This window comes from Bubalus kerabau, chromosome 5 (assembly GCF_029407905.1).
Source record: "Bubalus kerabau isolate K-KA32 ecotype Philippines breed swamp buffalo chromosome 5, PCC_UOA_SB_1v2, whole genome shotgun sequence".
Taxonomy (NCBI): Eukaryota; Metazoa; Chordata; class Mammalia; order Artiodactyla; family Bovidae; genus Bubalus; species Bubalus kerabau.
The window spans coordinates 60039262-60065829 of NC_073628.1; the positions used below are offsets into that span (position 1 = coordinate 60039262).

Genomic DNA, 26568 nt, shown 5'->3' on the forward strand with positions numbered 1-26568 from the left:
ACACTGCTATTAAAATAATAATAAAATGCTATAGCCATATATTACCTTAATGTAATTTATGACAAGCTTCGATTGTAAGGTGCAAATACACACTCTGCTTCTCGAATAGATTTTAATTTTAGAATGGCAAGAGCCACTGGAAGTGTTGGGTAAATCACATTAATTACTGGAATATCTTTATAAATCTCCAAATGGCCTTCCTCTAAACTACCTATCTCTGCTTTTCAGGTGGAATTGGTGAGTCACTGGTGATATTCTGCCTTTTAATTTTCTCTCCACTGGTTCCTCTTTTCAGTGTTGCTGAAATAAAAATGATTCTGTTCATGTGGCTGGACATGCTTAGAATATAGGACAGGTTTTGTTACAGTTTTCTTCCTGTAGATAGAATCTATTTTAGCTTGAATTAAGGGTCACCGAATAAAATCAATCAAGAAAATAGAGAGATACCTGTCTCTGAATTCCCTTCTGTCCGCCTCCCACCTCTGCAGCCCATCCGCTCCCGCGGGGACCGTATGGGCTCAGTGTCTGCCCTGCTGTCACCTCCTGGTACCTTGAGCCAGGTGCAGTTATCTCTCTGGAGGATGCTTCTTGATTTCACATCTCCGGATAAAAATCTGTTCCTGGTATTCAGACCCATAGATTCAAACCTTCTTGACTTCTCCCTTTTGCAGATGGCTTAGAGTGAACTCATTTTCTCACTCAGACCTATTTCTGTATTCCCGTCTCACCCAAGAATAATACTCTTCACCTACTTACTCATCCTGGAAGCCCAGAAACTATCATTGATTCTTCACTCCCCATTAACTTTCACAATCTCTCAACTATCTGGTCCTGCCAAGACCATCTTCTTAATTTTCTACAAAGCTGTCTTCTACGTTCCATCTGCACTGTAATTATTTCAGACAATCAGCATATCTTTCTGACGTACTGAATGGCTCATCAATGGTCTCCATTCTTCCCTTCCTGTCCTCCCCACCTATCAATCATCTTCACTGCTAACCATGGTGGTCTTTCCAAACATGAACTGGGTTTTGTCACATACCTCCGTAAAAATCCTCAAAAGGTTCAGCATTGTCTACAAGTTAAAACCCACACGTATGGCAAGGCATGCCAAGCCCCTCCAAATGATAAATGAAGGCAGCTCCTGACTGCCAGTCTTCCTGCCAATTTTTCTCTCTTCTCTCTGTCCCCTCCTGACCTAAATATACACCCTGAACTCAAACTACAAGAAACTTTTGCATTTGCTGGAATCTGCTATCGCTTTCTCATATCCATTATCTGTACCTGTGTAGTTAGTGATGCTCTCATTTGCTTTTAAAACTCTTTAGTGTAAATGTCATCTCCTCCAGAAAGCCTTCCTGATTTTTCCAAAGCAGAATGAGATGTCTCTCTGTGCTCCTCAGCAGCACGCTGACAGTGACAATTACTAGTGTTGCCATATTCTAGTGTACCTATTGGATGGCCTTCTCCTGCCCCCTTAGACTATGAGAAGTTTAATTTGTAGTGATGACTTCATGAATCTTTGTTAAAAAAATTAACTGAACACATCTTTCTCTTTTACATTGAAATGCTGCTATGTAACTTAATGATGCTGAATAGATGTGGGTTATCCCACCTTCTTTTTGCCTACACAGATGAAGGATCTATGAAGTAGGAAGCCTAACATACATAAAGTTATTTTTTTCTATTCAAAATTTATTTTCAAACAACTTTTATAGGCCTCAGTAGACATAATCACTGGCAGTTTTAAAAATGGTCCCATAAAAATAACACATGTAATGTGCATATATTTTTGGGTAAAAAACCCCAACATATTCTATACTTCCAACCATGCTTATTATTCACAAGATAATTATCAAGAAATTGCATTTTGTAAGCAAAATCCTTTTCCACTCATTATCTTTACTCTTCACTCACTCTTCAATCATTCTTCAATCTACTCTCATTTATTTTTATATTTAAATATTAATATAATTAATGTACTGGAAATCAAAGACCTAAAAAAAATAACTTTTCTGTACTGAAAAAGGAAGAAATTAGAAGATATTCTGAAATCTGTTTCTGGAAAGACTAGGTAATGAATCTTCTCCCTAATTATCAGTCTAGGCATGGTCTACTCCATCACTATTGTAATTCAGAAGAGTTGTGGTGAGTGTTCTCTTAGTATTATGAGATCAAATTAGTCTATTGCTCTCATCTACACTAGATTTTGATTTGATCACCTAAGATTACCAGCGAGGAAGTTGCAAAATTGTACAGAACCAAGTTAAAATTGTTTCTAAAAATCGACTCTCATGTCATGGTAAAATGAAAGCTTTCACACACACACACACACACACACATACACACACACACAGAGAAAGAGTCTATGAAATAGGAGATTAAATGAGCACACTGAAAAAAGGAAACCAAGATAAAAAGAGCGAAAGAGGAAAGTATGTTTTAACAGCAGGAAATGGCATGACTCGGCATGAAAAAAAGAGTAAAAAGTATAGAAAGACAGCTGGGAGAGCTAAAAGTAAAAATTAATGACAAAACATGAAAAGTCTGCCTTCAGAAAACTGAAAAAAATTAAGTTTCAATGCCCAAATATTGCTATAATTTAAGATTATCAGGATAGTATTTGTTATATTGCATCATTCTTTTAATTTTCTTAAATTCAGAAAGATAAGATTCTTCACTGGTGACAATTGTAAGGCACATATTGATCTCCACTTGCTTTGACACAGTAGGGTCCTTTGTACCCTTTGTATCCTTGACAGCTGGGCTATGACACTACTAGCGGAGCAAGTTTTTATTTATTCCTTTTTTTTTTCTTTCTACCTGAGATACTTGTTCCCTCTTAAAATGTTTCCTGGGTACTTGGAAACCAAATAATTCAAACTGTCATAAGGGTGAGGGTGCACAGCTTTCTTTTAATTCAAATGCTGCCAGTTTACTCTCTAATCTGTAACATGACAAGAATCCAACACTAAACAGCTACTTTTTCCTTTATTTTAGTGCCTTGCTTCTGAATTGGTTACTGATACATAAGTACTTCAGATTTCTGCCATGTATATAAAAGCAGACTATAATAATATAAATAAAAATATAAATACTAGCCTGGAACAGTAAAAAAAAAAAAACAAAAACAAAAAAGTAAACTTCACAAAGCTATCTTTATAGCAGATGATAAGGTCCAAAATATAAAACAGATATTTTCTCCCCAGCCCCAGCCCATCCCACCTAAACTAACAATGTACCAATTTACCTTTCTCATTTGGCAAAGTGGTGGCAAAACACACACACACACACACACACACAACAAAGCAAACCATAAACACATATCTTTGGAGCTAAAGCCAAAGTGAAAAAAAAAAGATTAACTTCCTAGGTTTAGGAGCTTTTAATGCATCTCAACAGTATGTGTTGAGATGTTACTCATTTTGAAGGCACTGTGCTAGAAAGATAAGCCACGGGAAGGGGGATAAGATGCAGAAAAATGCACAGTAATCACACAGCTGGCCAGAAAATAATAAGCACTCCAAGCAAAACACTCACAAAGGGTATGAAGGGTTCAAAGGAAGAAGGTATCTTAGCCAACTGGAAGCATCAGGAAATCTATTAGACGATATGTCATTTGAGGTGGGTCTGGAGGAATGGGTAGGATCTGTAAGATAAGAGACATCTATTTCCACTGATTCTTAAGATTTAGGTAGGTGCTCACTCGATTTTCTCTGCTTCTACATTTTGACTTCTTGTTGAATTTCTAACTTTCTGTATTTAACCCTCCACTCCATGACCTCACTGAAAATTTAATCATACCAAATTAATCACTGACTCCTGAATGAACAAAACATTTTAAACTATCATTTTGCATGCACTCATAGGATTCTCCCTGCTCCACTGCTTTCTTCTGTTTCCTCGAGTAAGTTGCAAAGTAACATAAAAGACTTCGTTCATTTTCTGTCTTGACCCTTCCGTGCATGAAAAAGTGTGTTATCTCATAGGTATTTCCAAAACCTGTATGTTGCTGGATTACTGTGTCTCATGTTGTATCACTTCATTTATAAGCTTGATCCTCCAAGCAAACGATGAGATCCCTGAGGCCACTGGCCGTGACACAATCTTCTCTGTACCCTCAGGCCCGTTTCTCTCAGAGGAAGAGTAGTTGGTGTCCGAATGTACATACCCTGATGGAATCGGTGTTTGGTAGAAGAGCAACATAGGCATGTTCTCATAAGCTGCGGTCCATTCTGAAAAGTAGGCTGTGGAACCTCGGATTCACCCTTCCTCTGCCCGCGTGGACCACTAACAGGGGCGCACTGAGCAAGGCGAAGGCCACATGGAAGCCCACAGCACCACACTCTTGCCCTAGTATGTCATCCTCCACGCATTCCAATGCGCCCTCCCTGCCAGCATCTAAACACTTCTCTGCAGCGGCCTAAAGTGGCCCTTATTCATTCCTTTCCAGGATCAGGGAAAACACCTCCCTGGCTTTCAGTCTGTGAGAAAAAAAAAAAAAAACAAACTAGGACTTTCCTGTAGCTGGGAGCGGGGATTCCCTCTCCAGGAACGTGCCATTTCCACGCTGCCTACCTGGCTGAAGGCGGCCAAAGACGAGGAGCCGGGTGACCTGGGGACATTCGACACGCGCGGGTCTCCCTCCTTCGAAGGAGGGGATTTCAGCCCGGGAACCCACTAATTAGGCTCGCCCCCATTGGTAGTCCCCCGGCACCTCCGTCACCGTTAACGAGGGGCGTCTCATTGGCGGGGCCTCCGCGGCGGCCCCGCCCACGGGGAGAGCCCTTGCGCTGCGCCGGGACCCCCACCCCAGGGCCCCCGGCGCCTGCGCGGCCGTGCGGGGCGTCCGCCTGCGGGAACCTGCTGCAAGCTGGGCTACCCTCCGAGGAGGGTCGCGCCTGCAGCCGGGCAGGACGGGCTTTCACCCTCGCGCTGTGCGCACGCCCACCCCTCTCCTCTCTTTCTAGGCACCGCGCGTCTTTTCTCTTTTTTTTCGGGCGAAGTAACTTTTGCATTCCCGCCTCCCCCGAGTCCTGGCGACCAGAGGCGGCGCCCAGCCTGGGGGCGGTTCCTTGGCATCGTCGGTCCTTGTCAGAGCCAGACTTTTGCTCCTGGGCTGGGTTTGCATCATCCCCATCACACCCTCCGGAGGAGAGGAGCCGGCCCCTTTCGGCCTCAGCTTCCGGCTGGGCGCAGACCCCCTCCCCCCTCCCAGGCCCCTTCCCCTGCTGCGGTCCTCCTTCCCGCCGCCTCCTTTGACGAAGTCCTCGCCCCCCCACTCCTTAATATTTTCTTTCGCTCGCCCTCCTTGCCTCCTCCATTCGTTGTCTCACGTTTCCCACTCTTTGAGGAAGGATGGTTGATTTGGAGAGCGAAGTGCCCCCTCTGCCTCCCAGGTACAGGTTTCGGGATTTGCTGCTCGGGGACCAAGGATGGCAGAACGACGACAGGTGAGTGGTGTGCTGCAGTGTGGCTCCGGAGATACAGCTGGAAAAGGAAGGGATAGCGAGGCCGAAAGGCTAAAAGGAGGGAGACGAGGAAAGGGAGCCAGAGCTTGGGGGAGGGAGGGAGAGGGACTGACGTGTCTCTCCATTTTGACTATAGGGCAACTGGTGTAGGCAAGGAACTCCTTTTCACTTTCGGACCCCTGCAATGTATTTATTGCATTTATTTGGTGCTTATTTTTTTGTCTATCTGTGCTTTCCCAGGGTGTGGATGAGGCTAGTGTGAGAGGTATAGTACGTCCAAATGGCACGCAGCATCACTGCCGATCGGTTTTCATATTTTTCCCTTGGCTGTTGTTAATCAAATTCGAAATGCATCCGAGTTGATTGAAAAAGCACACCTGATTAGGTGTCCACCTGCCACTGGGAATTTTATGCTTTTTAAGCATTTGGAGACGCAGGTAGACAGTTGGTTTCAATATGTAACAGGTAGTTAGTGAAAATGACAGCGTTTGCAGTTGGAAAAACTCACTTTGAACGGGTAACCATGATTATTATTCATAATGTGTTCGTATAGCATGATCCAACCTTCTCATAAATAATGTATTTAACCTAAATAGTATATATGTCACAAAATTAAAACATGATTTTCAAAACTAGAATGTTATTAGCAACATATTGCTCATGTGTTTTATCTGTAGCATCACTGCTTTGCCTCGTTAAACTTTTGGAATTACTCTTTTTATGTCTTATTATTATTTTTTAAAAAGCACATTTTATGTTTCATTGAATTTGGTATTTTCTGAAATAGTCATTTAGGTATCACATGCCACATTTCCTTGTTTTAAAATAATACGTGTATACTAACTAGACTTTCAACTCAACTGAAATGTTTCATTAAACTTCAGTTTGGTATTGCTGTTCTGTTTTAATTACATAAAAAACCCATATTGGCCCCATTCAGAATTTCCTTGTTCAACCACTGGGAAATACCTTCCTCCCATCTCAGCTCCCAATACAAACCCACACTACACACAGGGGATTTTATCTGGGGCATCAATTGTGGCCTTCTTCTTTGGTCTCATATTAGTAATTTAAAGAGATATAGATGTTTTGTAGATGATATTTCAGTTCAATCTCTTTAGGCAAAAATGTATACATTGATAAAAATTAAAGAATTCATACCAGTATGCTTGGTAAGTAAGGTGTTCTGGTTGACTAAAGATGAAGAAAAGAATAATTAAACAATTTCAGTGCTAATTGACATTTAGATACACTATTTTAACTTAGCTCAGTGGCTTATCATAGAGATTGGATCTATATTTGTTACTTCAGGACATCAGGATCATCATGTATTAATTGAATAGAAATCTTCATTGCAAAAATGTGAGTTGGGCAGAGTACATAGAGGACATATTTCAGACAGGTGGTGGTAGCCTTGTTTGTTTTTTAAACATCATATCTAAGATAATGATTGCTTATGGGGTTGCCCTTACTTTTCTAGGGATGCTGAAGATATTTAGTTAATTAAGAATTTTGGTTAGTTGAATGCATCCTAAATGAGTCATTGCCATGTTAAAAAATGTTTTGCACTTTTAAAATCCCTTTTATAATATAAGTTTATACTATCCCAAGTTTAACTCTAAAATTTGTCCATATTTACTAATAAAATAAAGTATTGTTACCAAACTAAACTTAGGTCCACTTGCCTGTGCAGTAAAGCCAATCTACTGACAATGCTTTGTGGTGAAGGCAAAAGAAAAAGTGAAGTCGCTGAGTCGTGTCCAACTCTTTGCAACCCCGTGGACTGTAGCCTGCCAGACTCCTCTGTCCATGGGATTTTCCAGGCAAGAATATTGGAATGGGTTGCCATTTCCTTCTCCAGGGGCAACTTCCTGACCTAGGGATGGAACTGAGTCTCCCGCAGTGCAGGCAGACTCTTTAACATCTGAGCCACCAGGGAAGCCCTGGCAAATGCAGCCTTTATTGCTGAGCCACCAGGGAAGCCCTGGCAAGTGCAGCCTTTATTTCAGGGCACCAAGCAAGGAGTCCAGGTAGCTGGTTCTAGAAATGCCTAAACTTCCCAATAGCTTTCAGGGAGATGTTTTTAAAGACAGAATGTGGAGGAGGTGCAGTTGTGCAGTGTGTACAACTCCTGGACATTCTTTTGATTGGTTGGTGATGAGGTAATCAGGAGTCTACATGTTCAACTTTCTGGTTCTAAACCAGCTTGGGGTCTACCAGGTTGTGGACAGCAGGAAGTTAACTTTTTCCACCTAGTGGGGGTCTTAGTGTCTACAGAACAGCCTAAAGATCAGGGCTCAGAATGTTTTGATGGCCGTTGAGGTCCTTGACTTTGTTTAATGGCTGACATATTCTTATTTTGTTTTACTTGACTGTTTTCCTTTCTTTCTGCTATTTCCCCACTTCCCTAATTAAATTTATTCTTTGGAACTCAGCCTCGGAGGCTAAAGTTTTCTACAGACAAGGGGCAGGCAGAGGACATGGTGGGGGGAAATCTGTCTTGGGAACTCCCCATACGGTCCTATTCGGTTACAGTATTAACATTTTAAACATTGTTCATTCACATTTAAAGGTAATTTTGTGTCTCCATGAAAACTTACTGTTTAATTTTGGTTTTGTTTGTTGTCCATCTTTGAAGACAAGATCCTTTGATTAATAGGGAGAACCCAGATTTCAGTGCTGCGCTTTTTTATTCACTACCTGAGTGGCCTTAGGCAAGTCATTCAGCTGTTACAGATTTCAGTAATTTTATTTCTGTAAGATATTCCTGTAAAACTAGCAGTTTACACTGAGTACTTAACTAGTGCTATATGTTAGCTATCCTATAAGTTATATGTGTATGTGTGTGTGTAACATACATGTAAAGACCTATGTATAAGTTAACTTATGATAGTTATTATTTCAGTCAATTCTCTGATAGTCCTTGAATTACAGGTACTTATTTTAAGGACTAGGAGACTCAGTTTCTGGGAAATTAAATACTTGTTATGGTGATATACCTTACAAGTATAAAGATGACACTTGGGTTCAGTCCTTTGTGACTCAAATTACTTAGGAAGCTCCTAATTTCCCTCTACCTAATTAAATTTCAATTTATAAGAATAATTTTATGGAATCTAGCATAGGTGAGGTGCTCTTCATTGCGTTCCCTTCTTAATCCACGAGTCTAAGTTTGCAAGTGAAGTCATCTCTTTTGCCTTTAGTGTGGTCACAAATTTTTCTTTGCCATTAAGTGTGAGTAGCAATGCTGTTCTCAGTTATCTTCGTGGGCTCAATTCCTACAGAGAAAAGGAGAAAGCACTCTTTAATCCGGGAATAAGTAGACAGTTCTGCCAACAGATGCATTTAGTGCTCTGCCCATATTTTCTGGATATTTTCTAGGAACACCCTCTGCTTGATATTTTTTGTTTGTTTCCTCTTGGCCTTATGTGCACACCCGGCCCTCTTGGAGAGCAAGTCAGAAGTACCACTGAGTAAATACAGATTTGTTAGATAAATACTGTAGCCTTCTAGTTCCTTGGTTGGGACCACTCTGGCTTATATTCTTTATACTGTGTCCTATGGGACCCCACTCTAATTGGTATGGGGGGGGGGTAACTGGCTTGATATTGTGAGCTTTATTAGCTTTCTTCCCTCTCTCTCTAACTGGTATTTTCTGGATCATTTCCCAAGTAAACTACTTATACTTCCATCCTTATCTCAAGGTCTGCTTCTGGTAGAATCTGCATCAAGATGGATATATTCCCCATCTAGAGGCACATTCTAGAAATGATGGGGGAGAATTAGAGGAGAGGAAAGTAGAGCTCTTCATTTTAAGAATTTTAAGTTCAGTCTTAATAAGATATGGTGGATTGGCATGTAAAAATGAGTGAGGCATATCACTGATGCATGAAAGGGTAATGTTAAAGAGGAAATATTGGTGAGTCTGTCATAATACAGAAGTGTATATTCCACACTATAGATTTTCTGTAAACTAACCACAGATAATTCACTTATATTTATATTTTACCACCTTTTGGTAGGGAAACAGACACACATGTAAAACACATGTAATATGTATGTATATGCATAATGTATATGTAATAGATCTGTATTCCATGTGAAAGTGAAGTTGCTCAGTCTTGTCCGACTCTTTGTGACCCCATGGACTGTAGCCTACCAGGCTCCTCTGACCATGGGATTTTCCAGGCAAAAGTACTGGAGTGGGTTTCCATTTCCTTCTCTAGGGGATCTTCCCAACCCAGGGATTGAACCCAGGTCTCCCACATTGTAGGCAGACGCTTTATCATCTAAGCCACCAGGGAAGTAATTCTATGTGAAATATATGGAATACTTATGTAATATACACATCAATGGATCATCGTGTAAATCTTATCCTCTAATGCTCATGTTCAGTTGTGTCCGACTCTTTGTGACCCTATGGACTGTAGCCTACCCGGCTCCTCTCTCCATGGGATTTCCCAGGCAACAATACTGGAGTAGGTTGCCTTTTCTTTCTCCAGGGTACCTTCCATGCGAAATGCCATGCTGGATGAAGCACAACCTGGAATCAGGATTACAGGAAAAAATATCAATAACCTAAGCTATACAAATGACAGTGCCCTTATGGCAGAAAGTTAAGAGGAACTAAAAAGCCTCTTTGGAGAAGGCAATGGCACCCCACTCCAGTACTTTTGCCTGGAAAATCCCATGGATGGAGGATCCTGGTGGGCTGCAGTCCATGGGGTCGCTAAGAGTTGGACACAACTGAGCGACTTCACTTTCACTTTTCACTTTCATGCATTGGAGAAGGAAATGGCAACCCACTCCAGTGTTCTTGCCTAGAGAATCCCAGGGAGGGACGGGGAAGCATGGTGGGCTGCCGTCTATGGGGTCGCACAGAGTTGGACACGACTGAAGCGACTTAGCAGTATCAGCAGCAAAAAGCCTCTTGATGAAACTGAAAGAGGAGAGTGAAAAAGTTGGCTTAAAACTCAACATTCAGAAAACTAAGATCATGGCATCTGGTCCAAACACTTCATGGAAAATAGATGGGGAAACAATGGAAACACTGACAGACTTTATTTTCTTGGGCTCCAAAGTCACTGCAGATGCAATTTCACATAGCCATGAAATTAAAAGACACTTGCTCCTTGGAAGAAAAACTATGAAAAGCCTAGACAGCATATTAAAAAGCAGAGATATTACTTAACCGACAATGGTCTGTCTAGTCAAAGCTATGGATTTTCCAGTATTCATGTATGGATGTGAGAGCTGGACCATAAAGAAGGCTGAGCACCAAAGAATTGATGCTTTTGAACTGTGGTGTTGGAGAAGACTCTTGAGCATCCCTTGGACTGCAAAGAGATGAAACCAGTCAAACCTAAAGAAAATCAGTCTTGAATATTCATTGGAAGGACTGATGCTGAAGTTGAAACTCCAATACTTTGGCCACCTGATGCGAAGAGCCGACTCATTGGAAAAGACCTTGATGCTGGGAAAGATTGAAGGCAGGAGGAGAAAGGGACGACAGAGGATGAGATGGCTGGATGGCATCACTGACTCAATGGACATGAGTTTGAGCTCCGGGAGTTGGTGATGGACAGGGAAGCCTGGTGTCCTGCTGTCCATGGTGTCATAAAGAGTCAGATAAGACTGAGTGACTGAACTGAACTGAGCAGTCTTTTATCCAGTCAGCTAATGTTTGAATGCATGCTACATCTCAGGGCCTCGTGAAGTTAGGCTTTGGGAAGAACATAAGAAAGGATGTGAAAACAGGGCTTCATCAGGGAGGAGTTCACAGATATAATTTTAAGTGAATTTCTGCCAAGATGTTGACAGTATTGCTTATGTTATGATGATGTCCTTACATAATTTCTATTTTGAGAATGTCAAGAAGAGCATCCACCATTTGTAAGTAGTATATTCAGTGTTTGCTTGAAAATAAAGTAGCTAAAATCACTAGAGATGGCTCAAAGTCTTCTATATACTTTAAATCTAATATTTAGACTACTTAATATCATCAAAGTTACTCTGTAATTGAAACCAATATGAGTAGAGACTGAAAATTTAATTGATTTTCTGTGGGGACCATTCTGTAATACATAAAATTGTAGGGTTAAAAATACATTTTTCCCCTATTTTAGTGTTTTAAGATTTATAAAATCATAAAGGTTTAGAATATTCTCTTGCAGTTAAAGATTGGTAAATTTCAGGTCTTAAATGTCTTCAGACAGTTTGGACGAGCCATCCTCATCCTTCATCATGACTTACTAATTTTAAAGTTTGGAACACAATGCACTAGATGTGGATAAATTATCACAAGTGTAGATAAATTGCTGTTAATGGACAATTCTCAGTTGCAGTCATATGGGAGTAGGCCATTTATTTAATTAACATTATTCTAGTGTTCAGATATTTGGTCAGGTGTTGCAACTCAAGTAATTTTAAGTGTATCATTCATATTTTATAGTTGACATTCACACATAATGCAAACAAGTCACCTAATGCATTGTGGTAATTGAAAATATAAAAGAACTTGAACAAAAAGTACAGTTCAATTAATTAATAGTTGAGGTATTTATAAAATGGAGAGAATGTTGGATAGCTTTTGGAGTATAGGTAAGTTTATATATCATACAATGTAAATATGTGACTTTATTTTTTGTTGTTATTTTTTCTCTGTAGTTTTTTTTAAGTTTTCTATTAAAAAAATTATTTTCTGTGACTTTACATAATCAAATTGAATTGGGGTAATGGTTTTGGATTGGCACATGGCAAATTTATATGTTATCAATTTTATCTCCCTTATTAAATTATGTATTATTTTGAAAGTATCCATTTAATGTAAAGTTTTTATTCTGAATGTTTATATTCAGGTCAGTAATACACTTTTTAAAATATTTTGTGCTATTAAAAATAATTAAATTTTAATTTTACTGTTTAATTAATTATCCAGTTATCTGTATATTATCTATACAGAGTGGAACCAACCATGCATATGCAATATCTATAAAAATGATTTCAGCATTTATTATTCAAGAGTCCAGATAGTTCTATATCTGTTAGAGCTGTTGTATTAAGAGAAATCTCTGAATAAGGCAATAAAAATATTACCTGCTACTGAAATAGGTAATGGTGTAAAAATTGACTTTACACACACACATATATATATGTGTGTGTGTAAACCCACTGCAGAATTCTTGCTTGACATCCCAGAAACAGAGAAGCCTGGTGTGCTACAGTCCATGGGGTCCCAAAGGAGTCAGACATAACTGAGCGACGAACACTGGCCTTTTTTTTTAAAAAAAAGATAAATAATATAAATGAAAATTTATTGTGGTCTTCAATATTGGTACAAAATAAACATTAAATTAATAATATACTTAGCCATAATGTGATACTTCTGGGGTTTCCAGTCATGCTCTTGTTCATATGTTTATATATTATTTTGTCATTGATGGTTCATCTGTTTTTATTAGTGTATTTTTATGTTGCCAATGTTGTCTTACTTATGTGTTGTGCTTGTCTCAATTGCCTTTAGAAAATGAAACAAAAATAAGTATTTTTTACAGTGATATTTCACCAGTTCCTTTGTATATTTATACTATGAAATTAAATAATGGTGACCTTTTCTGAGCAATATTTGATACTTTTGATCAAGAGTTTTTTCAATCAAGATATTTTTAAATTAATGTTTTTCCTAAGTCTTAAGTTGCTAATTTAAAATTTCTCTATAGAAGAATCAAAACAATAGGTAATGATCCAGAAGAACAGTTACTTTTACTCTTTGACAGTTTTTGACTAGATATGGAATTTTTAAAATAGGTCTTGGGATCTTAATAATCAGATAGTAATCAGATTGCAATTTAAGAGAAAATTATTTAGAGAATAGTGAGAAGAAAGGTGCATATATAGCACTGAGAAAATCTCAGCCTCAGTACAAATTCAAACTGGTTGTATGCAGTCATAAAAACTACAATCCAAGCAAAGTTGGGGGACTTGCAGTCCCCTTCACACTGAGTGTACCGCCCAGGTAGAATAGATAAAGATAAACTGAGCCACAAACTTCTTTCTGATAGTCATGGGGGTGGTATGTAAGGTTTTTAATGTTGTAAGCAAATGAACCAAATGTTATGAAAAAGAAAATTATAAAGACTACCTTAGATATATATTTTACCCTTGCATTTCTATAAAATATAGAATGTTGTTAATCTGTCAAACATTTAATATAATCCATTTTAAATATACCTAATACACACTTATAAATAATGATTATTGTGTGTCAATTCTAATTGACATAGAAACCGAGAAATTTGCCACATATTGCAATCATGAGCTTTATTCTACCAACCAAATTACATTATTAGTTTTCTTTTGCCTAAGACGATCATTAATACTGATAACATTTCTAAGTTATGCATTATGTCACTGTTGTTTTGTTATATGCTTGTGTATTGCAGAACAGAAGCTGTGGTTCCTTAGGAGCTGAGGTTCCCTTGTATTCTCTACCATCTCTCTAACCCAAAGCCTTGTTCATGTACAGTTGGCCTCATCATTTGTCCCAGCATCTGGGTACTGCATGACCTCGAGCCACTGTGATATTTGATTGCATATCTGTCATATACAAGGGAGACCACATATGTGTTTCCAGCAGATAAATAGAAGCTCAGACATTGTGAAGGCAAGAAAGCACTCTGAGAATGGCATTGGGTCCCTTATGTCTGGTCATCTGGAAGCAGAAGAGTGAACACAAAATTTCTGACCTTGTTTTTTTAATAACCAGAACTAGATTCTCTTAAGGAGAATCTGAGTTGTAGTACAGTTTCAAGGGAAGGAGGAAGCACTGCTCTTACTTTGAAAAGTAAATTATTTATGTAGATGAATTCAGTGTATCCCTGGTAGGTTTACTTGTCTGCTTTGGTTGGGAAGCAGGGATGGGATTGTAGTTGGGGAGGGGATTCCATAGAGGCTGAAAAGTTCTCATACCCTGAAAGGAGTAGAGGGGATGTACTCCTAGGGTTCAAGAAAGAGCATTTGCAGAAAAGCAAGACCAGGGAAGTGAGATTTGTCTCCCCAATTTTTTCTTGGATCAATCATATTGATCTTTGTCATTTTCTTTTTTTTTTTCTTCCTTGACAAATAGAAGCAGTGAGGGAAAAACAGACAGAAAAACCTAGGCTGAGAAACCTGGCTGGTCCATAGGGCACTGTTGACTGGCAGCGAGTCCCTTTCCTGTTCAGATTCATTACTGGGCCTGTCTTTGGATTGTGCTTCAGCTCTCTTGCTCAGTATGCTCAGTCACGTACAACTCTTTTGTGACCCCATGGGCTGTAGCCCAGGCTCCTTTGTCCATAGGATTCCCTAGAAAAGAATACTGGAGTTGGTTGCCATTTCCTCCTCTTGGGGATCTTCCTGACCCAGGGATGGAACCTGCGGCTTCTGTGTCTCCTGCATTAGCAGGCGGATTCTTTACTGCTCCACCATCTGGGAAGCCCTTTAGCTCTCTTAGCACTACTGCAGTGATGCCCCGGCTTTAAAGATCAAGAATCATTTCTCTCTGTGTGCGTCTTCCTGGAACTCAGAGTTTTATTACTTCTTCTTTTCACATTGCCCAAGTCTGTGTGAGAATAGGAACTTGCACACAAAGCCAGAAACCTCTGAATCTAAGGACTAAAGGGCAGCTTGTTCTTGTCTGCCTTGCATTGCACCTTGCACAGAAACAGAATGATGAACTGCTATATCCGGGGCATCCTTAACTCATCTTGTAAAGTACCGTGTGAAGAGGGATAAAAGTGAATTGACACATTTTAACCTCATTCAACTCCCTGTGGGAAGACTTGAAGATTGTCTACATGTTGCAGACAACCTGGGACAGAAGGACCAAATGTGTGGTTTAATAATGGACAGCCTGTGGTGTCAGGTCTGTCAAAAGTGAAAATGCCAGTCCATGCTCTCGGAATCAGATCCGGTGATTGTTAAGCTGCACAAGCTGGTCAACAGGGACGGTGATGACTTCAGTCACTGTGGCACCATGCAGTGATGACACTGGCCAATTATAGATGGAAGCTTTCAGTGTTATGTTTCTATTTCTTGTCTGTCTCTCTACAAGAGTTCCTGTGCTATGCCACCTGTTTCCCCTGAAAATACAGAAGATGAAATGAAAATAGATGATAATATGAAGAGGGTGTAGAACACCACACATTGTTCTAAGCATGTGTATTATTTCACTGAATCTTCATACCAGCTCTGAGGAATCTGGTTATCTTCCCCTTCTTACAGATGAATGTCCCGAGGTACAGAAATTCATGCCTTGTTCCCAGTTACATAACCCTAAGAGCTAGAACCAGAATCTAATTAATCTGCCTACCCACTATGTTTACAACTAAACAAATGTGGTTTAATGCTGTGAAATAACAGACAGAACAAAATGCAAACAAATGTGAATACTTTGGAAGGTAGAAAAATCACAGACCATCTGCATCCCTTTAGGCCAGCATCACTTGAGTAACTCAACAGGAAAGTTACAGAATTTTTGAAACGGATGATATTTTCTGGGAGAAAATAATTTCCTCCACTCCACATAGAGTACTGTTCTTTTCACAATCTGAAGAAAGTGGATTAAAGTAGGGAATTAGTGAAACAATCAAGGCAGAGATTTATTTATTTATTTAAATATTTATTGCTGTTTTTATTAAAGATAGGCTAGAGGTAATTGACTGGAGAAGGAATGGCAATCCACTCCAGTATTCTTGCCTGGGAAATAACATGGCCAGAGGAACCTGGTGGGCTATAGTCTGTGGGGTCACAAGAAGTTGGACATGACTTAGTAATTGAGTACGCATGGGCAACCTTGGAGAAGGAAATAGCAACCCACTCCAGTGGTCTTGCCTGGAGAATTCCATGGACGGAGGAGCCTGGCAGGCTACAAGTCCATGGGATCTCAGAGAGTCAGACAGGACTGCGTGACTATCACTCATGCATGGGTAAAGGTAATTGACATCCCGGGAGTCACAACAGTTCACAACAACTACCTTTCTTTTTATAAGGCTAGGTTTTTTGTTTTGTTTTTAAATATTTTTCATGTAACTTTGGGGTTTTCTACTATACTTTTACTCCCTAAGATATTGGTACCTACCTGAAATTAATTTTTCTCAGCCATCTTGCTGATGCTCATGGAAACCCTCTTGTGAGATGTTATGATGTCTAAATATGGTGATGTGAAATTACTTAATGGAGGCCTTAATATGGAGGCGTACCTATTAGTATGTTTCACCTGTTCTAAAAAAAATTGCAGTGATCCACATAAACACCTGCAATATCATAAATAGAAAAATGGAGCTGAAGGAAAACGCAATAATGGGGCAAAAATGAATCCAGTATAGAGTCAGTACACAGTAAGAATTCCATGATTCTCTAAGTAGCTACTGGAGATGGACAACAGAGTTAGCAAGAGCAAAAGATATCATCAGTCACATAAGATGAGAAATAAACCTGCAGCTCAGGAGGAATACAGCTTGTCTTGGTGTTCAAATTGAAAGGACATTGTTCCCAGGGATCTTTCCTGGTGTACAGTGTCCCCACCCACTCTTCTGTCATAAAAGAATAGCAGATTTCACAAGACTTTTGTGATATTCTCACTGCCAGGTGCTGATATAACTAGAAAGAATTATTCACTTCAAGCACATCTACAGGACACACACAAGTGTATTTCAGGACAAAAAAAACAAAAACAAAAACAAAAAAAAACTCCAGGTTACTGATGGGTTATAGTCTTTCATGTAATCATCCTTAAAAAGTTTATATATAGATAGATATATAGATGGCTTTGATTCAGAATTAAGAATGAAGTGAGTTTAGAGCTATATTCTTTGTTGTGAACCTGAAGGATAAATGTAATCAGTAGAGCCTGGGATCAGTTACTGAATGTAGAATCTATAAGGATTCTAACCAAAAACACAAGCCTGAATTGTAGTTATTCTCACCTGCTCACAAATGTTAGATTAATTTATTTTCCTTTCCCACAAATACCTAAAGTATATATTATATAATTTAATATTATGTTAAGACTTTGTAAATATCCTGAATTTAATTATTCATATAGCCCTTTCTTATCTTCATATACATAGAGATATATGTTAAATGCATAGTTTTTACAGCAGACTTCTGGTTGCTAAGTAATTGATAAAAATAGCCTCAAATTAGAATATTTTTTCAGTTTATCCACCATCACCAATATCATTATAATCCTCCAGAATTCTCCATTTCAAAACTTCACAGTAGTTTTGTATTGTCTTTTCAACTTGCTTCTTTTAAGTTAGTTTTTGATCTCTATCCTTTTTTGGTAGGATTTCATTCTTTCTTATTTAAATTAATATAACTCTTGTTAGCACACTTCATTGGTGCAAGCCTTTCTACTTCATTGTTGCAAGCCTTTCCCTCACACCCCACCTCCAATAATCTCTATGGCCAACTCAAGTCTCATTCAACTCAAGCGTTTTCATCACAATCTTCTTAACATAATTTTAACATAATATTCATGTCACTGATGCTTATTACGTGAAATTTAAACTGCTCAGCCTAGTATTCAATATTCTTGACTAACTGACTCCTCAGTTTTTTTTTTCCTGAGAATGCATTTTTATGTTTTCAAAGTGCAGGTACAATTTTCCTTAAATAAATCAATTTATTTAAACTAAAACAAACAATTCACCCATTTCTCCCACTTCTTATCTGAGCCCCTGGCAACCAGCAGTCTTTTTTTGTATCTGTGAGCTTTTTCATTTGTAAAATTTATATATATATATTTTTTGGATTCCACATATAAGAGAGATCATATGGTATTTGTCTCTCTGTCTTATTTCACATAGCATAATGCCCTTGAGGTCCATTTGTGTTGTTACAAATGAAGATTTTATTCTCTCTCTTTTTTAATGGGTGAAATACATATATATTACACACACACACACACACGGCAGAATTTATTTATTACTTTCATCCATCAGTGGAGTCTTAGATTGTTCTGTATGTTAGCTATTATAAATATTGATATGAACATAGGGTTGCATATATCCCTTTGAGTTCATATTTTCATTTTTTTCAGATAAATACCCAAAAGTGGAGTTTCTGGATCACATTATAGTTCTATTTTTAATTTTTTGAAGAACTTTGTAGTGTTTTCCATGAGGAACTGCATCAATTTACATTCTCAGCAGTGCAGGAGGGTGCCCTTTTCTTCACAGCCTCTGCAACAGTTGTTATATTGTTCTTTTTGTTCATAGTAGCCATTCTGACAGGTATGAAATGATATCTCAGTGTGGTTTTGATTTACATTTTCTTGATGACTAATGATACTGAGACTTTTTTCATTGGCCTGTTGATTGTCTTTTTGAAAAAAAAAGTATATTCAGATTTTCTGCCCATTTATTAATTGGATTGCTTGCTTTTTTGCTCTTGAGTTGTATGTGTATGAGTGCTTAGTCACTTAGTTGTGGACTAGGTGGACTGTAGCCCACCAGGGTCCTCTGTCCATGATGTATCCCAGACAAGAATACTGGACTGGATTGACATTTCCTACTCCAGGAGATCTTCTCAACCCAGGGATCAAACCTGTTTCTCTTGCATCTCCTGCATTGGCAGGTGGATTTTCTACCACTGTTCCACCTGGGAAGCCCATTGAATTGTGTAAGTTCTTTATATATTTTAGATATCAGTCCTATACGAGATTTATCAATTGTGCATATTTTCTTTCATTAAGTAAGCAGCCTTTTCAGTTTGTTGATGGTTTCCTCTTCTGTGTAGAAGCTTTCTAGTTTGAAGTAGTTCCATTTGTTTACTTTTGCTTTTGTTGCCTTTCATTTTGGTCTCAGATTAAAATGATCACCAAGGCCTGTGTGAGGGACCTTACTGCCTGTGTTTTCTTCTAGGAGTTTTATAGTTTCAGGTCTTACGTTCAAGTCTTTAATCCACAGTTAATTTTTTGCATGGTGTAAGGTCATTGTCCAGTTTCATTCTTTTGTGTGTGGCTGTCCAATTTTCCCAGCACCATTTATTGAAGAGACTGTCCTTGCCCTAATTGTATATTCTCTCCTCCTTTGTTGTAAATTAATTGGCCAAATATGCATGGGCTTATTTCTGGGTTCTCTATTCTGTTCTGATCAAGTGTTGGTTTTTGTACTAATACCATACTGTTTTGATTATTATAGCTTTGTAATATATTTTGACACCAGAGAGCATGTTGCCTCCAGCTTTGTTTTCCCTTCTCAAGATTGATTTGACTATTTGGGGTCTTTTATGATTCCATAAAAATTTTAGGTTTCTATTAAGAATGCCACTGGAATATTGATACGGATTGTATTGAATCTCTAGATTACCTTGAGTACTGTGGACATTTTACCAATATTAATTCTCTCAATCCATGAGTACATAATACCTTCTTTAATTTTTCCAAAACAGCTTTTTGAAATTTAGTCACTGTGGTTATTCACAGAAATAACTCCCCACCTCCCTTGCCAATATACAGTTCATTGCTCTTTCTGGTATCACACCATGATCTGAGACTGTTCAGCATCTCTTCCTTTTCTCATCATCCCTTACTTCATGATTGGGCCCAGAACTGAACACAGAGCCAGAGTTACTAATGAAACCTTTGAAATCACTCAAGCTACTCAGTATATTTTGCATATCATTATGTGGTTTTATAATTACTCATATGTTATTTTAGGTATAACATACAACTTTCTAGGGAAAAAGTCATGTCTTCAATTTATTTGAGGTCTTTCTACATTGTTTAGCATATATGGTTTACACAAAGCCTCCAAGAATTTTAATTTTGTAATATAAGGAAGATATTTTTAAAAGAAAAACAGTCACAGCTATGAATATATATATGTGCATCACATACATACATATACACATTATTATAATAAAAGTGCAAGATCATTTCAGTTTGAGATGTTTTTCCACTTGGATGTAAAATATTTTTTTAAAGCCCCTTCTAAACCTAGGTATGTAGCTTAAATCATTTGACTTGAAAAATACCATTCCCATTTCTAATTTAATATTCACAAGGAGCTTTCCTTTGGAAATGGCAAAGCAGAATGTATCTCAGTCCATAATTCATACAGTGACAGTTCAAATGACTGTTAAAGTGAATTCTGAATTTTACGTACAGGGCCATTCAGTGAAAGCCATCAGTCTGCTTGACAGTCAGCAGCTGTTTCAGTGTCCAAGAGACTGGTGGAGGTGTTGAAAAGAGCACATAGGTAGTGGTACTAACTCTTACATAATTGGGACGAACAGAAGGAATTCTTTTTGGTCTTAAATCCTATAAAAAAAAGTTTGTGTTTTTTTTTCTTCTTATTGAGAAACAGTGCTTATAATAGTTGAGTATGTTTAATTTTTCAGTGTTAGTGTGAATAGAATGATTTTCTAGGGGAATAAAAAAAATGTGAAATATATCAGTGACAGCTATCTAAACATGGTCCAATTCTTTGAATAGAAAAAGACACATTATTCCTAAACATGTATATGCCTATTATTATTCTATTTACTGAGTCAGATCCTTAACTGGTGTTTCTGTCCAATGGAATGAACACATTTGATTTCACTTCAGTCTCCTTTTTAGTATCAGAAAGAAGCTGGTAATACATCTCTCTACCACATGGCAAGTAGGAGAGAAACAAACTCTAGTCATTTACAAAAATATATAATTAAATGTGCTTCAAAAAAAGACTAATTAAAATTTTCATTATAAAGATGCTCTTACTTGCTGATTCTGTTCCTCCTGCTACATATTCCAAGTAATATGTCCTTTTAGTAAACCCATGTAATGAAGTCAAGGGAAGTTCCTCTGTGCATCCCAATTTATGCTCACATTGAACTTATTCCTGCTACCATGTGCATTGGGATGATAAGAAGTGCTTGAAAGATATGGTCCCATCTTTATCGCACCCTTGAACTTGTGTTGGAAGACATAAGACTTGCAAAACAATTCATATAAAGTAGAACATTGTATAAAGTAGCAGTCCCCAACATTTTTGGCACCAGGGACAGGTTTTGTGAAAGACAGTTTTTCCACAGATTGGTGGTGGTGGGGAGGGGAAATGATTTCAGAATGATTCAAGCACAGTAGGGTCGATGCTCCTATGAGAATATAATGCTGCTACTGATCTGACAGGAGGTGGAACTCAGGCGGTAATGCAAGCAATGGGGAGCAGCTTTAAATACAGTAAAGTTTCTCTTTCTGGTCCACCACTCACCTGCTGCTCTGTTGTGGCCTGGGTCCTAACTGGCCATGGACTGGTGGCCTGGGGGGTTGGGGATCCCTGGTATGAGATATGGGAGTATTAGAAAAAGCTTTCTGCAGAGTTTTAGAAGGCAAGTACATTTTTATGTTAGGATTCACGTATTAGACATCAAGTGGTAACAGCTAGTACAAATGGTGGATCTTCCATGGGGCATGTTCTAGGAAAAGATGCAATAAGTAAACTGGATTGGACATAATATAGTATACTTGTGGATCAATAATGGATATCAATAGTTTGGGGAAAGACCATAGGAGCATTTATATTGCCAAGTGGAAGAGTGTGATTTTTTTTTTTTCCTATAGACTGTGGGGAATTGTTGAAAGGCTTCAAATAAATAAGTGGCTTTATCAAATGTGTAGTTTTAGAAACTACAGAGAGAGTAGAGAAGTTCATCAGACTACTTTAATGAGCTAAAAGAGAACAAGCAGTGATGATGAAAATGTACTCCCCCCAAAATCCAATAAGAAACTTTGGAAGTGTCATTATCAAATGTGAACATGGATTGTGGTGAATATCAATGTTGTGAAACAAGAGGAAATATTAAAAGAAGGTCAATTTCAGTTAGTATTTGTCATGTTTATGCAATGCAATTTTATATCATTCATTAGGGTTATAAATTCTAGGGGGCAAAATCTCTAGAGTATAATTAGACCTTGCAAAACATCCAAGAAAGATGCTACTTAATATACTCATTTCCTTTATTGATAAAATTGCATTCATCTCAACAAGCAGTACATAATTCCTGACCATGAATTGTGGTCTGTGTTAAGTCCCTGAAAACAAAGTAAAAGGTGCTGTGCTAAGTCGCTTCAGTCGTGTCCAACTCTTTGTTACCCCATGGACTGCAGCCCATCAGGCTCCTCTGTCCGTGGGATTCTCCAGGCAAGAGTACTGGAGTGTGTTGCCATTTCCTTCTCCAAAAAAGTGTTCAGTTCAGTTCAGTTCAGTCGCTCACTTGTGTCAGACTCTTTGCGATCCCATGAACCACAGCCTTCCTGTCCATCACCAACTCCCGGGGTTGACTCAAACCCATGTCCACTAAGTCGGTGATGCCATCCAGCCATCTCATCCTTTGTTGTCCCTTCCTCCTCCTGCCCTCAATCTTTCCCAGCATCAAAGTCTTTTCCAATGAATCAGCTCTTCACATCAGGTGGCCAAAATACTGGAGTTTCAGCTTCAACATCAGTGCTTCCAATGAACACCCAGGACTGATCTCATTTAGGATGGACGGGTTGGATCTCCTTGAAGTCCAAGGGACTCTCAAGAGTCTTCTCCACCACCACAGTTCAAAAGCATCAATTCTAAAGTGCTCAGCTTTCTTTATAGTCCAACTCTCACATCCATACCTGACCAGTGGAAAAACCATAGCCTTGACTAGACGGACCTTTGTTGGCAAAGTAATGTCTCTGCTTTTGAATATGCTGTCTAGGTTGGTTATAACTTTCCTTCCAAAGAGTAAGCATCTTTTAATTTCATGGCTGCAATCACAATCTGCAGTGATTTTGGAGCCCAAAAAAATAAAGTCTGACACGGTTTCCACTGTTTCCCCATCTATTTGCCATGAAGTGACGGGACAGGATGCCATGATCTTAGTTTTCTGAATGTTGAGCTTTAAGCCAATTTTTTCACCCACCTCTTTCACTTTCATCAAGAGGCTTTTGAGTTCCTCTTCACATTCTGCCATAAGAATGGTGTCATCTGCATATCTGAGGTTATTGATATTTCTCCTGGCAATCTTGATTCCAGCTTGTGCTTCCTCCAGCCCAGCATTTCTCATGGTATACTCTGCATATATGTTAAATAAGCAGGGTGACAATATACAGCCTCGGCGTACTCCTTTTCCTATTTGGAACCAGTCTGTTGTTCCATGTCCAATTCTAACTGTTGCTTCCTAACCTGCATACAGGTTTCTCAAGAGGCAGGTCAGGTGGTCTGGTATGCCCATCTCTTTCAGAATTTTCCACAATTTATTGTGATCCACACAGTCAAAGGCTTTGGCATAGTCAATAAAGCAGAAATAGATGTTTTTCTGGAACTCTCTTGCTTTTTTGATGATCCAGTGGATGTTGGAAATTTTATCTCTGGTTCCTCTGCCTTTTCTAAAACCAGCTTAAACATCTGGAAGTTCACAGTTCATGTCTTGCTGAAACCTGGCTTGGAGACTTTTAAGCATTACTTTACTAGCGTGTGAGATGAGTGCAATTGTGTGCTAGTTTGAGCTTCTTTGGCATTGCCTTTCTTTGGGATTGGAATGAAAACTGAGCTTTTCCAGTCCTGTGGCCACTGCTGAGTTTTCCAAATTTGCTGGCATATTGAGTGCAGCATTTTCACAGCATCATCTTCCAGGATTTGAAATAGCTCAACTGGAATTCCATCACCTCCACTAGCTTTGTTCGTAGTGATGCTTCCTAAGGCCCACTTGACTTCCCATTCCAGGATATCTGGCTCTAGGTGAGTGATCACACCATTGTGATTATCTGGGTCGTGAAGATCTTTTTTGTACAGTTTTTCTCTGAATTCTTGCCACCTCTTCCTAATATCTTCTGCTTCTGTTAGGTCCATACCATTTCTTTCCATTATTGAGCCCATCTTTGCATGAAATCTTCCCTTGGTATCTGTAATTTTCTGAAGAGATCTCTGGTCTTTTCCATTCTATTGTTTTCCTCAATTTCGTTGCACTGGTCACTGAAGAAGGCTTTCTTATCTCTTCTTGCTATTCTTTGGAACTCTGCATTCTTATGGGTATGTCTTTCATTTTCCCCTTTTTTTCTGCTTCCCTTCTTTTCACAGCTATTTGTAAAGCCTCCTCAGACAGCCATTTTGCTTTTTTGAATTTCTTTTTATTGGGATTACCAACCTTCATTTATTTTAGGAAGGTGAGAAGGACAAATAAATAGTAATTATTCTAGAGCATAGTATATAAAAGTAATATTAGTATGAACAGATTATGAATCTAGTACAGAGGAAAATAATTATGATATAAATATACTAATTAATAATCATGATATTACAAACAGGAAATAATTATTGTGATATATAAACAATAATAATAATAAATAATTGTGATATTACACACATTGCTGCTGCTACTGCTAAGTCGCTTCAGTCGTGTCCGACTCTGTGCTACCCCAGAGACGGCAGCCCACCAGGCTCCCCCGTCCCTGGGATTCTCCAGGCAAGAATATTGGAGTGGGTTGCCATTTCCTTCTCCGATGCATGAAAGTGAAAAGTGAAAGTGAAGTCTCTCAGTCATGTCCGACTCTTAGCGACCCCATGGATTGCAGCCTACCAGGCTCCTCCATCCATGGATTTTCCAGGCAAGAGTACTGGAGTGGGGTGCCATTGCCTTCTCCAATTACACACATTAGCACATATAAAAGCTAATGTTATATGTCATATTTAATCCTTTTAAAATTTACTGCTTTTGTATTCTTCACAACATGGCAACACAGATGGTAAGGTAGACCAATCCTGTTTCATTTTATAGGTACAAACTCAACTAAAGAGAATTTTATCTTTTTTCTTCTTCTTTTTTTAATTGAAGTAGTCATTTACAATATGTTAATTTTAGGTGGACAGCCTTCAGTTTTACATTCAGTTATACATATGTATATGTATATATGAGCTTCCCAAGTGGTGCAGTGGTGAAAAATCTACCTCCCAATGCAGGAGACATAGGAGATGCTTGTTCAAGGTCTGGAGACGGAAATGGCTGCCCACTGCAGTATTCAAACAAGTAGGTCCTTTTTTGTTGTGTATTTTAAATATATTAGTGTGTATATGTTAATCCCAAACTCCCAATTTATCATTCCCTCACCCCCTTTCCTCTTTGGAAACCATAGATTTGTTTTTTATGTCTGTGAGTCTCTTTCTTCAACTAAGTGAAGTTGCTTAATTGTGTCTGACTCTTTGCAACCCCATGGACTGTAGCTACCAAGCTCCTCTGTCCATAGGATTTTCCAGGTAAGAGTACTGGAGTGGGTTTCCATTTTCTTCTCCAGGGGATCTTCCCAACCCAGGGGTCAAACCCGGGTCTCCTGCATTGCAAGCAGATGGTTTGCAGTCTCAGAGTTTAAATACCTGAGCCAAATAGCAGAAAATTTCTATTTGTTCAGTTGTAAATTGTAGAAAATCCAGCTCAGATACATCCAATAAGACAAGAAGTCTGGAGCTGCTGTAGCTTCAGGGTTGACTTTAAACCCCAGGATATGTCCATTTTTCTCCTTGTTTTCACTGACATTTGTTACTGTGTCTCGATCTTCTGGAGCTTGTACGCTTGGTCCCTGAATGGCTGCTCTGGTTCCACGTATCACAGAGTCTGAATCTTTGCAGCCTCATTGATGGCCGCCCACCAGGCTTCTCTGTCCATGGGATTCCCCAGGGTCGAATACTGGTGTGGGTTGCCATTCTCGTCTCCAGGGGATCTTCCTGACCCAGGGATAGAATCCACGTCTCCTGAGTCTTCTGCATTGGCAGGCAGATTCTTTACCACTGAGACACCTGGGCAGCTCAACAGTGACAAAGTCTGGAGGTAGAAGAGAGAATTGTCATTGTGTTATGCCCTTCATAAAAATGAAAGAAGTGTTGGAAGAGGCATTCGACAGATACACTCTCCTGTGCTGTTGGTTGGAGCTGGTTTGTGCTGTGCACAAGGGCAATGAGACCTCGTGGGCTGGAGGTGGACTCAGCCTCCTCTGAAGAGCTTTGCCTCTTTGAGGTGTATGAACAACATCAGGTTTGCTTATGGGGAGAAAAAAGTTTTATGTGTGTTGGAGGGTGGGTGAGGAAGCCAGGCTAGAGACATGGCTATC

At 38.9% G+C, this 26568-nt stretch overlaps 1 protein-coding gene across 2 annotated transcripts in view; it reads left to right on the top strand.

Moving 5' to 3' along the window:
* Positions 1–5267: 5267 nt before the first annotated feature.
* Positions 5268–26568, top strand: part of KCNT2 (potassium sodium-activated channel subfamily T member 2) — a 425317-nt gene continuing 404016 nt past the window's right edge. For both annotated transcript variants that reach the window (XM_055581824.1, XM_055581825.1), the window contains exon 1: positions 5268–5453. In XM_055581824.1, coding sequence (XP_055437799.1) covers positions 5359–5453 — 95 coding nt within the window. In that variant the 5' untranslated portion in view covers positions 5268–5358. The remainder of the gene's footprint in view (positions 5454–26568) is intronic.